The 16,014-nt window shown below is 46.1% G+C and overlaps 1 protein-coding gene across 1 annotated transcript in view; it reads left to right on the top strand.

Moving 5' to 3' along the window:
• The window catches only part of snapc4 (small nuclear RNA activating complex, polypeptide 4), a 143,608-nt gene that overhangs the window by 22,838 nt on the left and 104,756 nt on the right, over positions 1 to 16,014 (top strand). The window contains exon 14 of the mRNA XM_034169629.1: positions 15,725 to 15,819. Within this exon, the coding sequence (XP_034025520.1) occupies positions 15,725 to 15,819 (95 nt within the window). The remainder of the gene's footprint in view (positions 1 to 15,724; positions 15,820 to 16,014) is intronic.

Genomic DNA, 16,014 nt, shown 5'->3' with positions numbered 1-16,014 from the left:
AAGGTGGCTTGGCAGAAGGGAGTGATACCAAAAGCATGGAGAAGATCGGGAGGTATACTAATCTCCAAAGAAAAGGAGTCGTCATCCATCAGCCAGTTTTGCCAGATCAGCCTGCTGAATGTAGAAGGAAAGCTCTTCTTCAGCGTCCTGGCCCAAAGGCTCTCGACTTTCTTGCAGAGAAATAACTTTGTCGATACATCAGTGCAGAAGGCCGGCATCCAGGGCTTCTCAGGATGTCTGGAGCACGCCAATATCATCTGGCACCAGATACAAACTGCAAAAAAGGAACAGAGAGACCTGTACATGGTTTTCTTAGACCTGGCGAACGCCTTCGGGTCAGTCCCTCACAAGATCTTGTGGATGGCCTTCAATTACTTTGGCGTACCAAATCAGATCACAGAGTTGGTCAAGAGCTACTTTCAGGATCTCCAGCTCTGTGTAACATCTGAGAACGACACCACTGCTTGGCAGAATCTGGAGGTAGGCGTCATGGCAGGCTGTACAATTTCTCCTCTGGCATTTGTTATGGCAATGGAGCTGATCATACGGGCATCTCGTTGGGTAGTGGGAGGAGAGAGGACCAACAATGGCCTGCGTCTTCCACCAATCAGAGCCTATATGGACGATATGACCATCATCACAACAACAAAACCATGCACTAGGCACCTGCTTCAGAAACTCCAAGAAAACATCCAGTGGGCAAGAATGGAGTTCAAGCCAAGTAAGTCATGCAGCATCTCCATTGACAAGGCCAACTGACAGGTGAGCAGTTTTACATCAGCGATGAGCTAATTCCAACAATCCTGGAAAAGCCCATCAAGAGCCTCGGACGATGGTACAATGCAGACCTTAAAGACACCTGGCAGCTTGAGCAACTACGGCAGGATACAGCTAACGACCTTGAGCAAATTAACAACACTGCACTACCGGGAAAACTGAAGCTCTGGTGTTACTAGTTTGGGCTGTTTCCAAGACTCTTGTGGCCATTGACCATGTACGAGGTTTCGGTTAGCCATGCCAGTCGACTGGAGAGACTAGTGAACTCTTATGTGAGAAAGTGGCTCGGGCTTCCCAAATGCCTCAGCAGTGTTGGTCTCTACAGCGATGGAGCTCTGTCATTGACAATTTCTAGTCTGGCTGAAGAGTTCAAGTGTGCCAAGGTGAGACTGAACATGTCCCTCACTGACTCCCGGGACCATGTGGTGAGAGGCATCGCTCTTACCCTAGCAACAGGGAGGAAGTGGACTATAGCCACAGCAGTACTGCAGGCTAAATCTGCTCTTCTCCATCGTGACGTAGTGGGCTATGTCCAACAAGGCAGAGGAGGCTTTGGCCTTGGAGCTGTAGGATGTCTTTGGCAAAAGGCATCTGCAACGGAACGTCGATCCATGGTGGTAGAGGAGGTGCACTGACAGGAGGAAGCTGGGAAAGTCTTATAGCAGCCATTTACCAAGAAGTCCTGAAGTAAAAGCGGTGCAAACACCAGGGATTATAACATCTAGTCCTTATAACGAATCTAACCCTAAGTATGGATTCAAGTGTTAGAATTAAAAAAGCAGTTGGGAATAGAAATGAGCGAAGAGCTTTGGGAAGAAGCCATTGAAAGAATAAAATCTTCTACCTCCTGTGCTCGACTTAGCTTCAATTTAAAGTCGTACATAGGGTTTATTTTTACAAATCTAGGCTTGCTGAGATATATCCTGATATTGTAGATGTATGTGATAAATGTAAATGCTCTTCCTGTCATCTTGGCCATATGTTCTTTTTCTGTCCGTCACTGAATAATTTCTGGTCAAGTTATTTCTCTATCATTTCTTCTGTTCTCAAAGTGAATCTGCAGCCTTGTCCACTCATTGTTATATTCGGGATTCCTGACTCCTCTTTAGCATTCAGCCCTGTTCAAAAGGACATTATTGCTTTTACATCTTTAATTTCTCAGCGTTCCTTATTGTTATATTGGAAATCTGATAAATGTCCCCCAATTTCCTCATGGCTTAAAGACGTGATGTGTTTTCTGAAACTTGAAAAAATTAAATACACTTTACGAGGATGTACACAAAGGTTAAGGCAATATTTTATTTCTTATTTCTCAAATTTGGAGGTTTTGCCCGAGTGACTGTGCCTGTCACTGGTTTCACATTAGTTGTGTATATGTGTGCATATATCCAACATGGTTTTATGTTGACTCTGAGGAGCTGAGATGGGGGGGGGGGTATTTTGCTTTTTTTTTTTGTTTTTGTTGTTTTTCTTGGTTTATTTCTGTTACAAAAAAAAACAAACTTTGTATTGTATTCACTTTTATTTTTTTATTGTGTCAGTATAACATTGTTATATGGTTCTTATTAAAATGTATATCAGTGGGTTCATGTGTGGATAAAAAAGTATATGTGTATTCTTGCAATTTGTTTGTTTGGTCTTAATAAAAATATTATTTACAAAAAAAAGCGTGAAAAACAACAAAGCAGTGAAGACGACCTTAGCTTTCATGCCGCGTTCACACTGAACGACACGCGACGCCACAAATTCGCATCACTCGCCTGGCGATGGACGCGCCACCATCGTCCGGTGTGTCGCTCTGCTTTCACTGCGAAAATTCGCCATCAAATCCCATCATCAAATGGAAGGAGCTTCCATTCCGCTCGCCATCAAGTCAACACGGCGGACCTTGATCACACAGAGCGAGTTGCTGTGCTCTATTTGTTGTGGAAAGCCGACAAACGTCGCCAGCGGCGCCGTCCCTGGGTTCACAACATCCTCATGAGACGTTCCCAATTGGGGGAGTTTCATTATTTGCTACATGAGCAAATGATGGAGACTGGATGACGGCCGCTTTCAGCGGTACTTCCGCCTCTCCAGGACCCAGTTTGAGGACCTCCTGTCCCGTTCGCGCGCGCACATTTGAACCAAAAAAAAAAAAGGTCTGCTGCCGCTGCTGTGGTGCTGCTGCTCGCTCTCCCCTCAAACTCTGTCATAATTGTGAAATAAAGGACAAAAGGGACATAAGTCCTGCTCACAGGCTGCTACTAGAGACAGGACATGTTCACATCATGTATAAACTCCAGACATCTCCACGTTAATACATATCCAGTCCCTGATTGGTCATTGTGACGGATGTCCTCACGGACATCTTCACCATCTTGCTGAGACAAGCTGTTGTCCCAACATGCCTCAAAGCCACCACCATCATCCCGGTCCCGAAGAAGTCGTCTCCCTCCTGCTACAATGACTACTGCCTGGTCGCACTCACTCCCATAATTATGAAGTGCTTCGAGCAGCTAGTCATGGACCACATCAAATCTGACCCCCCCCCCCCCCCCACACACACACACACACACTGGACCCCTACCAGTTTGCATGCCGGTCCAACCGCTCGACCGGCGATGCTATCTCCACTGCCCTCCACTTAGCCCTCACTCACCTGGAGACCAAGGACTCGCACGTCAGAATGCTGTTCCTCGACTTCAGCTCAGCATTCAATACAATCATACCCCAGCAGCTCATCCACAAACTAGTCCAGCTGGGACTCAACACCTCCCTGTGCAACTGGCTGCTGGACTTTTTGACGGGGAGACCACAGGCAGTTCGGGTTGGCAGCAACACCTCCAGCACCATCACGCTGAACACAGGAGCCCCCCAAGGATGTGTGCTGAGCCCCCTCCTCTTCACTCTGCTGACCCACGACTGCACACCTACATCCAGCTCCAACCTCTTCATAAAGTTTGCAGATGACACGACTGTGGTGGGTCTCATCAACAACAACGATGAGACAAGCTACAGGAGTGAGGTGAGCTGCCTGGCCACGTGGTGCACGGACAACAATCTCCACCTGAACATGGAGAAGACAAAGGAGATTGTCGTAGACTTCAGGAGAGAGCCCACTCAGCATGCTCCACTAACCATCAATGGCGCTGAAGTGAAGCGGGTGAGCAGCACAAAGTTCCTGGGTGTACACATCTCCCAAGACCTGTCCTGGAACATCAACACCAGATCTCTGGCCAAAAAAGCCAAACAGCGACTCTACTTTCTGCAGAAACTGAGGAAAGCAAGAGCCCCGACCCCCATCATGTACTTCTTCTACAGGGGTACCATGGAGAGCATCCTGACCAGCAGCTTCACTGTGTGGTACGGTGACTGCACGTATCCTGCCGCAAGACCCTGCAGCGCACTGTGAAAGCAGCTGGGAAAATCATCGGTGTCCCTCTCCCCTCTCTGCTGGACACCTACCACACCTGCCTCACCTGCAAAGCCACCAGGATCGCAGGTGACACCACCCACCCAACTCACAGTCTTTTTAGCCTGCCGCCATCAGGGAGGATACTGCAGAGTCTCCAGGCCAAAACTAGCAGGCTCAAAGACAGTTTCTTCCACCAGGCAGTCATGATGCTCAACTCCCCCCCCGCCCCCACACCCCAGGTCTGCACACCTCACTTTATCCTCCCCCATTGCACTATTGCATCCACATCAGGACTGCCTGTACTGATACTGGTACATAAGTATACAGCCATTGCACTAATGTATTTAATGCTATAATGTTATACTGTTTACATCAGCATACTGCCACTTCACCACTGGATTATACTATTATACTGTTCAATCAATCAATCAATCAATTTTTTATATAGCGCCAAATCACAACAAACAGTTGCCCCAAGGCGCTTTATATTGTAAGGCAAGGCCATACAATAATTATGTAAAACCCCAACGGTCAAAACGACCCCCTGTGAGCAAGCACTTGGCTACAGTGGGAAGGAAAAAAAAATTTCCTTCCCACTGTTATCCGTTGCACTATCGTATTTAATCTCATACTGTCTACATTAGTACACTGCCATTTGCACTACAGCATCACACTGTTACTTACGCTGCCTGCACTGTTTATACTGTCCATCGCATTGCGTGGCTTGGACTTTTGTGACGCCACAACCTTCCTTCCATAGCGATTACATGGCAACCTGACGCTGTCGTCGCTCACGTGTCGTCCAGTGTGAACGCAGCATTAAGCTTTCATGTTCCTCCTGTTCGCGCTGAAACGGGAAAGAAAGCTGTTAGCTGTTAGCTTTGTGTGTGCCCTCTGATTAGCATGTCCTGTCTGGGATGAGTTCTATTTTAAGAGATCACGAATGGACTTCTGTCACACAGTGCCTGGTATTTAAATTTTAAACTGTTTTAACTTATATACTGTCACCTCGACCAAGTCAGTTGTTTTCCTGTAAATGGCTTGTTTTTATTTTATTTGTTCTGTAACATTCCTGATGTGATTAAGATAAGACTTTATTGATCTCACGGTGGAGAAATTCACGTTACGTCGGCTCTTAAAAAAACACACAAGATGAGTGCGAATAGAGGGGAAAATAAATAAATAAATATATATATATATATATATATATATACATACATACGAGGTCTGTTAGAAAAGTATCCGACCTTTTTATTTTTTTCAAAAAACCATATGGATTTGAATCATGTGTGATTGCATCAGCCAAGCTTGAACCTTCGTGTGCATACGTGAGTTTTTTCACGCCTGTCGGTTGCGTCATTCGCCTGTGAGCAGGCTTTGTGTGAGCAGTGGTCCACCCCTCTCGTCTATTTTTTATTGCGAATAAATGTCTGAACGATTTGGAGCTTTGCTGCATCAGTTTTTTTCCAGAAACTGTGAGAGACCTCCAGGTGGACACCGTTCGGAAAATTAATATGGCTTTCAGGGACAATTTTATGGGGATTACACAGATTAAGGAGTGATTCAGATGGTTTAAAGACCACCCACAACTGCTGAGAGCGCGGCATCGGCAGGCTGACACCCCGCTGGAACAACCAGATCATTTCCAACATGAAAGCTTTGTTGATCCGGGACCTCGTCTGACTTTCACAAAAAGGCAGAAGATGTGGACATCAGCACTTTTTCAGTACATTCCACCGTTACAGGAGTTTTTTTCATGGAAAGAAAAGCGGAGGGACGCACCACGGAGCCGTTCATTACGCGGGACAAAACCACCTCGGTGTTGGTCTCACAGGACGGCTTTCAGGTGGATTCCGGTTGCTTTTCAGTCGTGTGATTATCCGATTGTGATTGTGCATGAGCTGGACCTGCCCCAACATGTCCTGGAAGGCTTCATCACGCCGTTGCTTTGCACCATGCAGCTCCACCACGACGCGCGGAATTCCTCCGCACGTCTGTCTCAATGTGCCGAAAAAATGCTGATGTCCACTCTTTTCACAATTCCTGTGCTAGTCAGACGACATACCGGATCAAGACAGCGTCCAGTTTAGAAATGAACGGCACATTCCACTGTTACAGGAGTTTTTGTCATGGAAAGAGGAGCGGCGGTGGAGCTGCATGGCGCAAAGCAACGCCCTGATGAAGCCTTCCAGGACATGTTGGGGCAGGTCCAGCTCATGCACAATCACAATCAGATAATCACACGACTGAAAAGCAACCGACAGCCGTCTGAAATCCACCTGAAAGCCGTCCTGTGGGACCAACACCTCCGCTTTTCCTTCCATGAAAAAAACTTGTGTAACGGTGGAATGTACCGAAAAAGTGCTGATGTCCACATCTTCATCCTTTTTGTAAAAGTCAGACGAGGTCCCGGATCAACAAAGCCTTCACGTTGGAAATGATCTGGTTGTTTCAGCCTGTCGATGGGGGCTGGAAGCACGCCGCGCTTTCAGCAGTTGTGGGCGGTCTTTAAACCGTCTGGATCACTCCTTAATCTGTATAATCCCTATAAAATCGTCCCTGAAAGCCATATTAATTTTTCAAACGGTGTCCACCTGGAGGTCTCTCACAGTTTCTGGAAAAAAATTGATGCAGCAAAGCTCCAAATCGTTCAGACATTTATTCGCAATAAAAAATAGACGAGAGGGGTGGACCACTCCTCACTCAAAGCCTGCTCACAGGCGAATGACGCAACCGACAGGCGTGAAAAAACTCACGCATGCGCACGAAGGTTCAAGCTTGGCTGATGCAATCACACGTGATTCAAATCCATATGGTTTTTGCAAAAAATAAAAAGGTCGGATACTTTTCTAACAGACCTCATGTGTGTGTGTGTGTGTGTGTGTGTGTGTGTGCGCTAGTGCATATATATGTACTCGTCCAGTAAAATAGCATACATAAACATGATTGGAATTGAAAAAGACAGGAGCATTTTAGTGGAGTTTAGGTGTGATAAGGTGACATTAGTGCTGGGATTTGTAAACGAGTTGTTACTTCACATGATTTGTGGACATATTATTGCATGTGGTTATTTCACAGTGTTATTGTACAGTCTGACAGCAGCAGGGAGGAACGACCTGCGGTATCGTTCTTTCTTGCACTGAGGGTGCCTCAGTCTCTCACTGAACGAGCTGCTCAGCTCCACTACAGTCTGGTGCAGAGGGTGAGAGGAGTTGTTCATGATGGATTTGAACTTGGTTAACACCCTCCGCTCAGCCACCTCCTCCAGAGAGTCCAGAGGACAGCCTAGGACAGAGCTGGACTTCCTGACCAGCTTGTTCAGTCTCTTTCTCCCCCACTCTGTGCTGCCCGGGGCCCAACAGACAACAGCATAGAGGAGAGCAGAGGCTACAACAGAGTCATAGAAGGTCTTAAGCAGAGGCCTGCTCACTCCAAAGGATCTCAGGCTCCTCAGGAGGTAGAGGCGACTACCCAGGTATTTGAGACTGTCCACAGTCTTTATTTCCTCCCCTTGGATGTTCACCGGTGGGTGAGGTGGTGATTTCCTCCTGAAGTCGATCACCATCTCCTTCGTCTTACTGGTGTTGAGACACCCCGGTGCTGCACCTTACCACCTCAGACTGACAGCCGCGCAACTGCACGTACTGCGGGTGGTCAGTGAGGTAGTCAGTGGTCCAGGTGGCGAGATGGTGTTGAAAGCGCTGGAGAAATCAAAGAACATGACTCTCACAGTGCTCCCACCGGTCTCCAGGTGGGTGAGCACTCGCTGCAGCAGGTAGATGACAGCGTCATCTACCCCAATGTTGGGCCTGTAGGTGAACTGCAGTGGGTCCAGGATGTTGCTCACCATGGTGCGGAGATGAGACAGGATGAGCCGTTCCATGGTCTTCATGAGGTGGGAGGTCAGGGCAACTGGTCTGTAGTGGGCAGGTTCCTTGGTGTGTGGTGTTTTGGGAACCGGGACCACACAGGAGGTCTTCCACAGGGTGGGGACCACCCGTAGGCTGAGGCTCATGTTGAAGATGTGGCTATGGACCTCACAGAGCTCATCTGCACAGCAGCCTCGGGGAGATCCCATCAGGTCCTGCTGCTTTCTTCTGCTTCAGCCGCAGTAGCTGGCCTCTCACCTCAGTCTGAGTCACAATGAGGAGGGAGGGAGGGGGGAGCTGAGGTGTGAACTGAGGTGGACTGGTGCTGAATTAGCTATCTTAGCTAATTATAGGCCAATCTCCAACCTTCCTTTTCTCTCAAAAATTCTTGAAAGGGTAGTTGTAAAACAGCTAACTGATCATCTGCAGAGGAATGGTCTATTTGAAGAGTTTCAGTCAGGTTTTAGAATTCATCATAGTACAGAAACAGCATTAGTGAAGGTTACAAATGATCTTCTTATGGCCTCGGACAGTGGACTCATCTCTGTGCTTGTTCTGTTAGACCTCAGTGCTGCTTTTGATACTGTTGACCATAAAATTTTATTACAGAGATTAGAGCATGCCATAGGTATTAAAGGCACTGCGCTGCGGTGGTTTGAATCATATTTGTCTAATAGATTACAATTTGTTCATGTAAATGGGGAATCTTCTTCACAGACTAAAGTTAATTATGGAGTTCCACAAGGTTCTGTGCTAGGACCAATTTTATTCACTTTATATATGCTTCCCTTAGGCAGTATTATTAGACGGTATTGCTTAAATTTTCATTGTTACGCAGATGATACCCAGCTTTATCTATCCATGAAGCCAGAGGACACACACCAATTAGCTAAACTGCAGGATTGTCTTACAGACATAAAGACATGGATGACCTCTAATTTCCTGCTTTTAAACTCAGATAAAACTGAAGTTATTGTACTTGGCCCCACAAATCTTAGAAACATGGTGTCTAACCAGATCCTTACTCTGGATGGCATTACCCTGACCTCTAGTAATACTGTGAGAAATCTTGGAGTCATTTTTGATCAGGATATGTCATTCAAAGCGCATATTAAACAAATATGTAGGACTGCTTTTTTGCATTTACGCAATATCTCTAAAATCAGAAAGGTCTTGTCTCAGAGTGATGCTGAAAAACTAATTCATGCATTTATTTCCTCTAGGCTGGACTATTGTAATTCATTATTATCAGGTTGTCCTAAAAGTTCCCTAATAAGCCTTCAGTTAATTCAAAATGCTGCAGCTAGAGTGCTGACGGGGACTAGAAGGAGAGAGCATATCTCACCCATATTGGCCTCTCTTCATTGGCTTCCTGTTAATTCTAGAATAGAATTTAAAATTCTTCTTCTTACTTATAAGGTTTTGAATAATCAGGTCCCATCTTATCTTAGGGACCTCGTAGTACCATATCACCCCAATAGAGCGCTTCGCTCTCAGACTGCAGGCTTACTTGTAGTTCCTAGGGTTTGTAAGAGTAGAATGGGAGGCAGAGCCTTCAGCTTTCAGGCTGCTCTCCTGTGGAACCAGCTCCCAATTCAGATCAGGGAGACAGACACCCTCTCTACTTTTAAGATTAGGCTTAAAACTTTCCTTTTTGCTAAAGCTTATAGTTAGGGCTGGATCAGGTGACCCTGAACCATCCCTTAGTTATGCTGCTATAGACGTAGACTGCTGGGGGGTTCCCATGATGCACTGTTTCTTTCTCTTTTTGCTCTGTATGCACCACTCTGCATTTAATCATTAGTGATCGATCTCTGCTCCCCTCCACAGCATGTCTTTTTCCTGGTTCTCTCCCTCAGCCCCAACCAGTCCCAGCAGAAGACTGCCCCTCCCTGAGCCTGGTTCTGCTGGAGGTTTCTTCCTGTTAAAAGGGAGTAGGGGCAGGTGTGGAGGAGCCAAAACGGTTAAAGTAACTGTTTAGGTCCACACGTCTCTGACGTTGTTCCGGTCCAGCTGCTCCTCCATCTTCCCTTCATACTCCTTCTTGGCTGCCCAGATCTTCCACTGGAGCTCCTGTTGGTCTCTACGCTGCTCCTCTCTGTCTCCTGAGTTGAAAGCCCACTTCTTCTGGTTCATCAGGACCTTCAGCTCGGGGGTCACCCAGGGGTGGTTGTTGGGAAAGCACGGTACCCTCCAGGTGGGCACAGTGCTCTCCACACAGAAGTTCATGTACTCAGTGACACACTGGGTCAGGCCGCTGATGTCTTCACTGTGAGAGTTTTGAAACATGCTCCAGTCTGTGGTTCTGAAACAGTCCCTCAGCCTCTCAGTGGCCTCTTCAGTACAGAGTTTCACCGACCTTTTCTGCACTGGCTCTCTTCTCACCCTGGGTGTGTATTGGGGGAGCAAATAGACGAGGTTGTGATCAGAGCAACCAAGCGGGGGGAGGGGGCGGAGGTATAAGCGTCCTCCACATTAGCGTAAAAAAAGATCCAGTATTCTGCTGTCCCTGGTTTTACACGTGACGTACTGGGTGAACGTGGGGAGGGTGGCGAAGAGGGAGGTGTGATTAAAGTCCCCTGTGATGAGGAGGAGGGCGCGGGGATGTTGCGTCTGCAGCTGCGTGACTGTACTGTGATTCTGCTCACAGGCTGCGGCGATGTCTGCAGAGGGAGGAATATATGCGCAAAGCATAATCACACTTCCAAACCATAGTGGGGACCCGGCCCACTGTACATAGAGTCTCTTAGTCCAAGCAGCTGTTCCCGGCTGTAAACAATGGGACGTCTGGAGCCTGGAACAAAGGGATTTCCCTGCGCTGCTTCAAAAATTGCCAAAAGAAGCAGAAAACTAATCACAAGAGTTACAAAAGTGGGTTTCCCATGTGCATACTTGCACAAGGTACCACCCACTGCAAATAAAAACAATAAAGCACTATTAAAAAGTATTAAAAATAGTGAAAGTAGGAAAAGAGGGGGCAGAGCTGAAATAACAGGCAGCGCATTGACACCGTCATCTTGAAAAAAAGATTAGCTTGTTTGCCGCTGCCACTCTTGGTCAGGTCACCCTTATAAAAGATCTCACTTGGCTTTGTTCTTTAACCTGGTTGAATAAGGTTATAAATGTAACTCTGATGTACCGGCAGGTAGAGCTCCCGGGTTTAGCTCGGTCATTTACAGCCACATGTCCAGCCCGATGTGTATTATCAGTGGTTCTGTGAGTGAAACCGTTGGTGTAGAGAACCATGTATTTTCTGCATTGTCAGTTGGTGTTGGTTGCCTGTCCGGTCTGTCTGGTGAATAAGACGGCAACATAATCTTTATTATCGGCCTCCTCCTCTACTTGAAGTGGAGTAGCTGGATCCAAAGAGTAAGGACTTGAAGGTATGACGGCTTTACATTCTTGGCTCCTTAGCGCCCTGCCGCTGTTATGTATTGGGTGGCAGGAGTGTAGCACGTGCACCACACAGTGGGAGCCTACAATGGGTGATGATTCACCAAGCATAGTGGTAACAGTGACCACAGAACAAACAGCCAAGTCTTCTAAGGATCCTTGGGGAGAGCCACATGGGGTAACACACAACAGGATGGTGACGTGACCCGTACCTCTGCCTGCAGTGCGGTGGGTTTCTGCCTTAAGCCCCTTTCACACTGGCGTATTCGTAGAGCTGCATATTGCAGCATTGTGTTTCATTTAAATACGCCCAAAATGCGTGCGTACTCAGCCTTTTTCCGTGTTCGTAGATCTGCTTGCAGCTGCATGTGTTCACTTTTTAATGTGTGCACACAGTTGCATGTAGCTCTTGCCGCTATTTAAAACCAGTTCCCTCCTGCTGGCTGTCCAGAACACGTCGCTGCACTTGAAAAACAGTGGACTGTATCATGAGGTTTTTACAGTTGAATTACTGCCACGTATGTAGCCAAAGCTGCTCCTTTCTGCCTCTGTGGAAGTGCGCTCTGTTCTCTACTGCACGGTGTGGTGCACGTCAGAAACAGTCATTTAACATTATTATTAATTTTTTTATTTTTTTTTTTTTGTCTTGGTGGATCATTTTCATTGTGTCCAGATGCTGAGTCTGGCTGTGGTAAAGGTTGCTGTGAATGAAGCGCTGCAACTCTAAACTTTTAAAGCTCCGGTTGCTCCGATCAGGTCCGGTGATTTGATGATTGCACTGACATGCAGCGACGAGGCTTTTATTTTGAAGAGTCACAGCTCTTTTCAGGTTTGATCAGACACAGAGAGAGAAAGAGAGAGAGACAGAGAGACAGAGTGAGAGACAGACAGACAGAGGGACAGAGAGCGAGCAACCAACCTGCTGTTTGTGTTCTGTTTCTGGATTTCTGAGGTTCGAGGTTCGATTTCTTGTTCTGTGCACACAGAGTCGCTGTAAGCTGTGTGATCCTATGTTCATGTTCTCATGTTCTCAGTTGATTCCTCTGAATGCAGCACTCAGTTTTTGGTTGTGTACAGAGGCACCATGTTGCACAGTCTTGCCTGCAGTAACGCTGTGCTGCGCAGACCTGCTTCACACTGTGTCCAGCACTCTACGCTGAAGAAAATTAAACATGTTTAATTTCTTCCATCCTACGCACGTAGCCCTCAACATACTGCTGCGTAGGGAGAAAAAAAAAACTTGACATAGAGCTGCTAAAAGTGAGTGTAGAGCTGCTCAACTTGGCGTAGACGATACGCAACAATGAGCAGCTCTACGAATACGCCAGTGTGAAAGGGGTTTTAACAACACCCCTCCTTTCACCCCCGTGAAGATGGAATGGCTGACGACAATCGATCCAAGCGCTAGTGCTGACATCAGCACCTGCATAACATCTTGAAAGCTGTCTGCATTTTCTCTGTCCCCTTGACATTGTTGACATGTTATCAACACAGAGTCCACAGCCGTAGGCTCCAAACCCTACAGCACTTAGCCATGTCCATCGCTCTGTATTTGTGGGAGCCTTTGGGGTGACATACTGGTCAACAACTTTGCTCCCTCTGGGGATGACAGGTGCTGGAAATGTCACATATGTCACACCAAGCTGCAGTTCCAGAGATCATCAGCATACTGGTGTCAGAGAGAGAAGGGTGCGTTCATCTGGAAGTTGCAGGTGTTCTGGATCACATTTTACCACTGCCACACAAACCCCAGGACTCTCCACAAATCCCTGAACCAGCCTAGTTCGTGGGTCATGTTTCCCATTATCTGTGAATGCAAACAAATACCGGCTGTCTGGATGCAAAGAAAAAACACAGAACATATGTCCACGACTGTGAATCTTCTTCACAGACTAAAGTTAATTATGGAGTTCCACAAGGTTCTGTGCTAGGACCAATTTTATTCACTTTATACATGCTTCCCTTGGGCAGTATTATTAGACGGTATTGCTTAAATTTTCATTGTTACGCAGATGATACCCAGCTTTATCTATCCATGAAGCCAGAGGATACGCACCAATTAGCTAAACTGCAGGATTGTCTTACAGACATAAAGACATGGATGACCTCTAATTTCCTGCTTTTAAACTCAGATAAAACTGAAGTTATTGTACTTGGCCCCACAAATCTTAGAAGCATGGTGTCTAACCAGATCGTTACTCTGGATGGCATTTCCCTGATCTCTAGTAATACTGTGAGAAATCTTGGAGTTATTTTTGATCAGGATATGTCATTCAAAGCGCATATTAAACAAATATGTAGGACTGCCTTTTTGCATTTACGCAATATCTCTAAAATCAGAAAGGTCTTGTCTCAGAGTGATGCTGAAAAACTAATTCATGCATTTGTTTCCTCTAGGCTGGACTATTGTAATTCATTATTATCAGGTTGTCCTAAAAGTTCCCTAAAAAGCCTTCAGTTGGTTCAGAATGCTGCAGCTAGAGTACTGACGGGGACTAGCAGGAGAGAGCATATCTCACCCGTGTTGGCCTCCCTTCATTGGCTTCCTGTTAATGCTAGAATAGAATTTAAAATTCTTCTTCTTACTTATAAGGTTTTGAATAATCAGGTCCCATCTTATCTTAGGGACCTCATAGTACCATATTACCCCATTAGAGCGCTTCGCTCTCAGACTGCGGGCTTACTTGTAGTTCCTAGGGTTTGTAAGAGTAGAATGGGAGGCAGAGCCTTCAGCTTTCAGGCTCTTCTCCTGTGGAACCAGCTCCCAATTCAGATCAGGGAGACAGATACCCTCTCTACTTTTAAGATTAGGCTTAAAACTTTCCTTTTCGCTAAGGCTTATAGTTAGGGCTGGATCGGGTGACCCTGGACCATCCCTTGGTTATGTTGCTTTAGACGTAGACTGTGTTTCATAATTATTGTATGGCCTTGCCTTGCAATGTGGAGCGCCTTGGGGCAACTGTTTGTTGTGATTTGGCGCTATACAAGAAAAAAGTTGATTGAGTTGATTGACTGTGCAATCAATGTGCTGCTCGAAAGTGATGCAGGTGAATGAGTTTGCATCTAGAACATCACTACTGGTTAATAGCTGGTCTCCCTGGTTTTGGATTTGGCAAACTAGGTGTTGCAAGGACTTGAGGTTTTGAAAGCGCCTTGGGGCAACTGTTTGTTGTGATTTGGCGCTATATAAAAAAATTGATTGATTGATTGATTGATTAATACTTTCAAACTAAGGATCTGTCCCCTAATGATAATAAAATAGTACAACGGGACGTTGTGTAAAATGTAAATAAAAGCAGAATACAATGATTTTCAAATCCTCTTCAACCTATATTCAATTGAATACACCACAAAGACAAGATATTTAATGATCAAACTGATAAACTTTATTGTTTTTGTGCAAATATTTGCTCATTTTGAAATGGATGCCTGCAACATGGTCCTGTCTCTGTTTTGGAGCTCTGTCTTTGTCCCACTCTCACCCTTAGTTGCACTGGTTGGTGTCCTTCCCATTTGTCTGTCACTTCTGTCCCATTTTATGGATCATGTTGTGTTTCACACTGTTATTGAGGCAAGGTAGTTATTCTGATGCACTGGAAGAGTCCTCAAGTCTTGGGAGCATGCTGGGTCCCTCTGGCTGAATGCAGCCACCTCCATCTGAAACCTTAACCTGCACTTCCTGTCTGAGTTAGGGTTAGGGATCCTGTCCTAGTTAGGGTTAGGGTTCCTATCCGAATTAGGGTTAGGGTTCCTGTCCTAGTTAGGGTTCCTGTCCAAATTAGGGTTATGGTTCCTGTCCGAATTAGGATTAGGGTTCCCGTGCAGGTTAGGTTTACGGTTCCTGTCTGAATTAGGGTTCCTGTCAGATTTAGCATTCCTGTCCTAGTTAGGGTTAGGGTTCCTGTCTGAGTTGGGGTTACGGTTCCTGTCTGAATTAGGGTTCCTGTCCTAGTTGGGGTCAGGGTTCCTGTCGTAGTTGGGCTTTAGGTTCCTCTCTATGCAATGCGTGTGTACCACATAAGGGTTTTTTGGTTGTTTTGTTGTTATTGTTCGAGTTCACTCACCAACCTTTTTTCCCAACACCTCCCTGATGTTTTTCATTGTTCTCTGTTTCATATTTTTACATGTTCTCATGTGAGGGGTTGATAATTTAGTTTGTTTGTTTAAAATCCATAAATGAGTCTTACATAAGAAATAATGGTCCCTAACACATGATGTGGAGGTGATAATGAATAATGGGGTTCGGTCCTAAATTCTTTGGTTCTCTGTGTCTCTTTGTGCCGTCCAGCTGCTGCTGCGAGCTGTGGCTCGTCACGGAGAGAAGAACTGGTGGAAGATCAGGTTGGAGGTTCCTGGACGCAGTCCCTGTGCCTGCAGGGACCGGTGAGGTCACTAAAATATAGGCCAATTCCATTCCTTCTGACAGATGTGAGATTGATGCCTGTTCTTCCAGTGGATGCAGGATCGATGCCCACCCTTGCGGCGGGTGCTTTTAGCGAGCTCTTTGCTTTGACCTAGCATTTGGTGTTATGATGTGGGAACAAGGACTAACTAATCAAAAATCAAACCTCAATATGC

Source organism: Thalassophryne amazonica, chromosome 5 (assembly GCF_902500255.1).
Source record: "Thalassophryne amazonica chromosome 5, fThaAma1.1, whole genome shotgun sequence".
Taxonomy (NCBI): domain Eukaryota; kingdom Metazoa; phylum Chordata; class Actinopteri; order Batrachoidiformes; family Batrachoididae; genus Thalassophryne; species Thalassophryne amazonica.
Note: the sequence above shows the minus strand (reverse complement) of the source record. Positions and strands in the feature narration are given on the sequence as shown.